General features: G+C 40.6%; 1 protein-coding gene across 1 annotated transcript; it reads right to left on the reverse strand.

The window, feature by feature from the left end:
* Nucleotides 1-417: 417 nt before the first annotated feature.
* On the reverse strand, nt 418-7,643 carry LOC139477429 (neuferricin-like). Its single transcript, XM_071259997.1, has 4 exons — nt 7,260-7,643; nt 4,989-5,129; nt 3,962-4,148; nt 418-1,231 (listed from the first exon to the last, which is right to left on the reverse strand). The coding sequence occupies exons 1-4, from the start codon at nt 7,597-7,599 to the stop codon at nt 1,018-1,020; spliced, it is 882 nt and encodes a 293-aa protein (XP_071116098.1). The 5' UTR covers nt 7,600-7,643; the 3' UTR covers nt 418-1,017.
* Nucleotides 7,644-7,893: the final 250 nt, after the last annotated feature.

Below are 7,893 nucleotides of genomic sequence, written 5' to 3' on the forward strand. Positions count from 1 at the left end.
ATTTCTTCAACATTTTAAATTAAAAACATCTATATAACGACAGTCTGTAAATAATCAAGTCTGGACCACAAAATCCAGTGACTGACATCCACACAATTGGGATACGATGACATGCATCAACCAAGACAGCAAGCCTGACCACCCAATCCCAATAGTAGCCTCTTACAACAAGCATAGTCGCCTTTTACAGCAAGCATGGGTCGCTGAAGACCTATTGTACCCAGAACTTCATAGGTTGTGAGATCCTAAACCAGGGAGCAAACACTAACTTAATAACTAATTAAGTCACAAACAAGGTTTGAAACAATCATTGACTACGGGTAGTAATAGCTATTTCATCTGCAGCATCATGATTGTATCATCATGATAGTAAGTTATGTATTGCATGGATAATCGTTGTCAATCAATCAATCAATCAATCAATCACTCAATCAATCTTTAGTCATGATACTGATGAGGACAAAGGCCTCAGTACATTGTCTGGGGTGATTGTCAACCAAGCACACCAAGTCAGTTACACTGACTCAAGACCTACCTTAGAACCAAACCTTTACTGTTTCTTGTGACCTATGTTTTGTTGGTTAAAAGTAGTCTTGTTAAAGCCAAAGAAACAAAAAGTAACAAAAGTGTGGGAGGTCTCATATTTTTTTCAGTTTATCGATAGTTTTACTGAGAACTGACCAAAATGGTCATAAATACATACTACTTAAAAAAAGTTAAAGAACACCCAAAATTAAAACGCTGTGTTTTATATAAAAACATTGTAATGTTAATTCTTATAAGTAGTAAAGGTCATAGTTTACATTTTTAATCATGATAAAAAAAATTGACTATCCAAATACGGCAGACAATATGAAGTTAATAATATGATTTCAATTTGTTATTTACAATGCATGATGGTTTTATTTCAAAAACAAAAAATATCTTTGTTGAAACAGATTGTAACCATGGTAACAGTATGAACCAGCCAGATCCGAATATAAAACAAATTGTGGTCCCCAGCACCTTCCATACCCATCACCTGACGATGGCACAAGTGTGGGAATTTGGATCACACTCAGCATAAACCTTGAAGCGAGGGTTGTCCAGGTCGCCACGGTTTTTATGATCTTTAAGGTCAGGGTCATCGGAAGGAGGACCTGTTGTCCGGACACAAGCACATCTCATGTGTTGTCGTCCTGGTTCGTGAAACTCTCGTGGAACGCCCACCCAGTCTCTTTCAATGCCACCACTGAAATGTACAACAGGTTTTTAGTTACAACATGATGTTGCCAGAGGAGGCTGAGGAATCGGACTGAGGAATCAGAGATGCAAACAGTGAGTGAGTGAGTGAGTTTGTTGTTTAACGTCGTACTCAGCAATGTTCCAGCTATATGACGACAGTCTGTAAATAATCAAGTCTGGACCAGACAATCCAGTGATTGACATCCTGAGCATCGATCCACGCAACTGGGATACAATGATACCCATCTACCAAGTCAGCGAGCCTGACAACCCGATCCCGTTAGTCGCCTCTTAAGACAAGCATGGTCACCTTTCAGTGCAAGCATGGGTTGCTGAAGACCTATTCTAACCCAGATATTCACAGGTTGATCCCTATCTGAAATCACAGACAGAAAAGAGGAAGTGCATGCACCTTCAAGCAGGCTTTCGCTAGCTATTGTGATTGTCAGCGGCAGATATACGATTGAGGCATTAGTAAAATATCAAGTAAAATATCAAGTAAAATATCCAGGGCCAGATTTTAGCAGCACTGTGGCAGCAAATAAGTTAGAGTTATCCGCCTCTGTGTAAACAACTCAAGCATGCCAGGCTTGATCATAGTGTGTGTATCTATAAGCTATACTATAAGGGTAACGCTATTTTGCGGGGCATTACCATTTGCAGAAGCACGAGGTCTTCCATTGAAAAGACCGTTATTATAGCTAAAATGGATGGAATTTGTTATCAAATTAAAAGAAACAACAATATCGGTTATGAAACATTTACTGCAATCAACATGAATGTCACTGATCCACTATTACAAATATGGAAACGTCATACAAAAAAACAGATGACGTCATTTTCTCTACCCTATGACGTCACCTAACAACGGGCTCGATAATGGCCCGTCGTCAAGCAATATGAGGGCATTATCAAGTTACAGTGGCCCGCTCATTTCTGATAACTTGCGGGCGGTTTAATGATAATTCTATCCATTTTAGATGTTTTATTTGTTTCTTGCTTTATGCCACACTCAGCAATATTGAGCAATATGATGGCTGGTCTGTATATAATCCAGTCTGGGCCAGACAATCCAGTGATTGACATCATGAGCAATGATATGCATCAAGCAAGTCAGCGAGCCTGACCACCCAATCCCGTTAGTCACCTCTTAAGACAAGCATAGTCACCTTTCAGTGCAAGCATGGGTTGCAGAACACCTATTCTAACCCAGATATTCACAGGTTGATCCCTATCTGAAATCACAGACTTCCTGCTACACTATTCTCGATTCAAGAAGCAGGCTTGTTTCAAGACAGTGACAAATTCTGAACCTTCATGAGTGCATTAACATTAATTCTAGTACCTGTCACTTACTGCTGCTGCCTGTTACTTGACCCATTGCATTGCCTGTTTGGATTGTAAAGCCCAAACCATGTGTTTCCATACAATTAAGTTATTATCCATTGGACGTGTATAGTCATTTCCTGATATCACAAATAAGTTCTTAAAACCAGGGGCGGTCGGGAGCCTAGTGGTTACAGCGTTCGCTCGTCACACCGAAGACCCGGGTTCGATTACTGACATGGGTACAATGTGTGAAGCCCATTTCTGGTGTCCCCCGCCGTGATATTGCTGGAATATTGCTAAAAGCGACGTAAAACCGTACTCACTCTTAAAACCAAATTCTGGAATAACCTTTGCATTTCAATATGGAAATCACCTCATAACACAGCGTTTGACACAAAAATTTGTTGTCTGTCATTGGAACACGTCTAATAAGTTGTATACTCAAGTTTTGAAGATTTCTGTTTAATTATACATATCCAGTTGGCCACGATGGGCCTGTGTCATGCTTGTCATGCTTGTCGTGCTTGTCCTACCATGTCCTGTACCTTTCCTGCTCATCAGGGGGCACCAGTGACCCAGTCGTCTAAGGCACCACAATTCTCTGTGCAGAAACCTATGATTGTGGGTTCGAATCCCGGTTCACCCCGATTATATTTCTTGGTTTGTCAGCTCTATACCCGTGCTAGTGGGTTTCACCAAAGTGGTTTATTTAACAAATATCTATCAGTCAGTGAACAATTATCTATTTATAAAACAACACTCAGTAACAGTATATGTGGTTTGAATCCCTGAATAGTTCTGAGTATAATCCTTATTATCCTAGACTAACGCATAGTCTCTGAAAATATATAACTTTGATAGAAACAAGCAACTACATTTAAATTGAAAAGAAGCTGAACCTGTGAAAAATCTAGGCTTGCTTCATTTAGGGCTACAGCATTACAGTAAGGGCTGGGTGGAAAGGAAAAACACGACAAGCTTTGATACAACTGAAATACTGTTGCATACACTGACTTGACAGGCAATGCATATCAGTAGGAAAGTAATTTGGCTCCCATGACATGACGATACAGTTCAAGTAAAAAATAAAATTGGGTCTTATGTAAAAAGGGGCATGGGTGGCCCAGTCATATCAGGTGCCGCGATTCCCTGTTAAGAGTTGCGTCCCTTGGGCAAGCCAGAAAACTATGATTGTGGGTTTGAATCCCGGTTCGCCCTGATTATGTTTCTAGGTTTGTCAGCACCATACCTGGGCTTGTGGGTTTCACCGAAGTGGTAAACGTCTGAGACCTGCATCACTTAGGGCTTTCCTCACACATTAAGCTGACACGCCTTGACATAACTGGAATACTGTTAAAAGCTGCATAAAACCCACTCACTCCTGCACATGACACGGAGAGCTACATACCTCAGATTGGTGCACCACAGCACTGTCCCTGTATCCTGAGACCACTGGGAGTTGCATGGTGGGAAGCGTTTGGTCTCTGCCTCTGCTTTGAGCTGGCTCTCTTTTGCTAAGCGCAGCTGTTCCTGATAATACTTCAGGTTCTCTGTAGGTTGGCCATTCCAGTCATAGAACTCTCCTTGTAACTTCCCTGCAAACAGTTGGAGGTGAGGTGAAATGGGGTTTAACATCACATCCAAGATTATTGCACTTATATAGCCACATGCTCTTACTTAGTGTGTGTGGCTGCTTGTACTAGTCCGGACTGATGCCGATTTATAGTGCTAGCTCACTGATATACCATGCCGCAGTTTAACATAAATACCCCACTCAGACACAGTATACTGACTCCAAGCCAACCGGTCCTTGTTTTAGCCCCTTAATTCCGAGCGCCAGACAGGGTAACAATAAGTACCATCTTTTTTAACATATTTTGGTACGATGCAGCTGAGGATCGAAACCTTGGACCTTCCACTTTCCAGGCTTTACAATTAGACCACGGAGTCAGTGGCAAACAGTTGGACTGGACTGGTTACCGCTATATCTTTATTTAAAGATAAAAATGAATTAATCAAATACCCAAATAGCCAGTCTGGGTGGCCTCTTGAAAATGATAATTTTCAATTCCAACTACAAAACCGGTTATTGTTTACATACATGGTCAACGAAATGCATACCAAATGTTTTTGCATGCCCTGTGCACTGGTGTCAATGATCCATGAGCGCTTTACAGATTCCTAGCTGTTGTTTTTCAAAATGAAATAAATACAATTACCATGAATATAATGAACTATTTATGCCTTTCTAAAGGTGAGTTTGCACTTACATGATACCAAAAAGTGCATAACTGTTACAAACAGATCTGAAATGCTCTAACTAATGTCCAAAACAGTGCAATGGACATTGACCCATCGAAAAGACCCATAAACAAGAGGTCACCTTGACTTATAACCCAAAACAATTAATTCAACAAATGGAGTGAAATTCTCACCTATACATTTGTAATCTTTTCCATAGAAGGTCTGCCATCCATCAAGCCCGAGCAAATCAGGAAGTTTGAGACCTTGGATGCTTTCAACTAGTCCTTCTTCATTGAATTCTCCAGTAATGAATGCTCTTGTTCCGTCACGACCTGTGTAAAAAGTATAACAGATGCATTTCCTTTTCCTTCCTCACCATGTTAACATGATCTAGTGGATACAGTGGCTGCCTGGAGCTTGGTGTTATGTAAGGAACATCAAGATGTAAATATAAGTATTAACATATGTGTTGTTTGTTTGCTGTTTAATGCTGCAATATTCCAGCTATATGACAGCAGTCTGTGAATAATCTAATCTGTACCAGACAATCCAGGGATTGACATCATGGGCATCAATCCACGCAATTGGGATACAATGACATGTATCAACCAAGTCAGCGAGCATGACGACCCGATCCTGTTAGTTGCCTCTTACGACAAGCATGGGTTGCTGAAGACCAATTCTGCATTGTTTGATAGGCATTACTTAGAAGTTGATGGATGACAAAGTAGACACATTTTATGGATAACAACTTCTTTAATTACTGCAAAGGCAACATTTCGGTATGGATCCCTATACCGTTGTGAAGCAAGACTGAATGATGAACATGGTACAGAAGTTGTTATCCATTAATTGTGTCCAGTTCTAAGCTGGTTTATTTACAAATGTGAGCTGACAAGAGTCAGATGTATACAGCAGTATTTTAATACTATTGATCAGTGAGTGAATGAGTTGGGTTTAACGCGGCTTTTAACAGTATGTGAGTTATATGACGGCATGTCAGCTTAATGTGGGAGGAAAGCCCGAAGTGATGCAGGTCTCAGACGTTTACCACTTCGGTGAAACCCACAAGCACGGGTATAGTGCTGACAAACCTAGAAACATAAACGAGGAGAACCGGGATCCGAAACCCACAATCATAGGCTTCTGGCGTGCCCAAGGGCTGCAACTCTGCACAGCAAATCACGGCGCCTTAGATGACTGGGCCACCCATGCACCCTACTATTGATCAGAAACTTCATTCACATTGATAAATTTGGGGTAGGATATATAGCATTTCAATCTGTCATAATCATATAGATGATATTTCATTTCTCTGATGGTGACATTGATGACAATATGTATCTATTTGAATCTTATTATTTTAAAATTTCAACTAACAGTTTAACATGTTCAGTGACACGTTATTATCATGAAATGTTTACATAATAATCTGCAGACAAAGTAGTCGAATAAGGCAAGACTGCAGTGTATCTGGCGCAGCTTAAAGGGTAGCTGGCACTTGCTGCAATGATCTCACATGCCTCTTTGATCCTTGGGCTGGTTGTGTAAGGGCAGGTTACCCCCAACTCTATCCTTATCCCTTGGATCCCTCACCGATCAAACACCCCTTCATCATTCTTAGGTTTCCTAATGTGTGTACTTATATGACACTAGCCACCATCGCTAACATTATTACCCAAGTTAGTGGATCAGATGTTCATTCTCAGCTCCCTGAGGAGTATACAACCCAAGCTGCCTAGTCAAGCGCTAGAAGGTTAACAGTCGCAATCCTTTGTTACCGGTAGGTGAGGCATATTTAAAAAAAGTCTATTGCCTAAGGAGACACCACATTTTGTCATTGTGCTTCATTGTGGGGCAGGACTGAAGGCCTAGAAATTCTCAGGAGTCAAGCTGCCAAATGCAGTCACCCATCCAACTACTCTCCACAACCAATGTTTATTCTGATTTGTCACCTGTGCACTGTGCACAGGACCACATGCCACCACTTAGCCTTACAATCATGAGGGTCAGTTCTGAGTTAGGTATGTGTTAGCTTTCTCACCTCTTTTAAAAATTTAATCTCATTTGAGGAACATCTGTACAATTTTTATCAACTTTCAGTAAGAAAAATGGCTAATGTGCATGAGCATCAAGGTAAACAATCGGGTGCTGGTCACCATGACCACTGGGTACGGGCCCTAATTATTTGTGATTGCGCCAGGATTGACCTTTCAGATCAACTCAATATGATGTCTTAGCTTCAAGCTGGCAGCACAAATTCGATCCTCTGCATGGCACCAATTGAAATTAAACAAAGTGCACCCAGTAAAGTGCAGTACTCTCGGCAATAGTGTCACAGAATTTTAGATAGACAACATGGACAATAGGGTCTTTCCCATGGATTTGGGCAACATAAGAATATTTTTTATATATCTAGTATTGTGCAAATTTACGATTTGACAACTAGGCTGAATGATTACCAGCAAATCCATGATAGCCCCCATCTGGGCCATAATGTTTCCTTCCTTTTGTCACATCGTATACTTTTCCCAAAACAGCCAGGTAAATATCGCTTCCGTCTTTTCCAACGTATTGAGTCAATTCTGATTTTGAAAATATTCTCTCAGACGTTTTTGATTTTCCGCTGGAGAAAAGTTTTGACCTCGCAAAAGATATACCAGTTTCTAACACAGTTCTTGCATATTTGGGAATGTATGATTTTACTAATTCTTGGTACGGCGTCAGCTGTTCAACTTCCACCATCAAAAATACACTGAAACAGCACGTCAACATTGAAAATATGAATAAATATTTCCCCATTTTGTCTCAACAGGTCGTCAGCAATTCACGATTGATTGGAAGAAACACGCTCATACAGGTGTGAACGCGCAACTAATTCCCACAAAATGATATATCCTGGTTCTCAGATAAGACTAAAGCATAAAGTTGATAGAAGCCGCCATGATGAAAATGTAAAATTGTAACTTCCGATATTCAGGTTAATACGAAACAAGTGAAACCTAAAAACGAATGCGGAATTCTTTTGAGTGAGTGAGTTTGATTTTACGCCGCTTTTTGCAATATTCCAGCACTATCACGGCGGGAGACACCAGA

This window comes from Haliotis cracherodii, unplaced genomic scaffold (assembly GCF_022045235.1).
Source record: "Haliotis cracherodii isolate W230 unplaced genomic scaffold, xgHalCrac1.p SCAF_33, whole genome shotgun sequence".
Lineage (NCBI taxonomy): Eukaryota > Metazoa > Mollusca > Gastropoda > Lepetellida > Haliotidae > Haliotis > Haliotis cracherodii.

What these genes read in the sequence shown, in the direction of transcription:
- LOC139477429 (XM_071259997.1), bottom strand. Translation starts at nt 7,599, where the DNA reads ATGGGGAAATATTTATTCATATTTTCAATGTTGACGTGCTGTTTCAGT. An exon ending in GGGCTATCATGGATTTGCTG is followed by an intron (nt 5,130 to 7,259) that starts GTAATCATTCAG and finishes CTTTTTACACAG; the next exon opens with GTCGTGACGGAACAAGAGCA. An exon ending in AAAAGATTACAAATGTATAG is followed by an intron (nt 4,149 to 4,988) that starts GTGAGAATTTCA and finishes AACTGTTTGCAG; the next exon opens with GGAAGTTACAAGGAGAGTTC.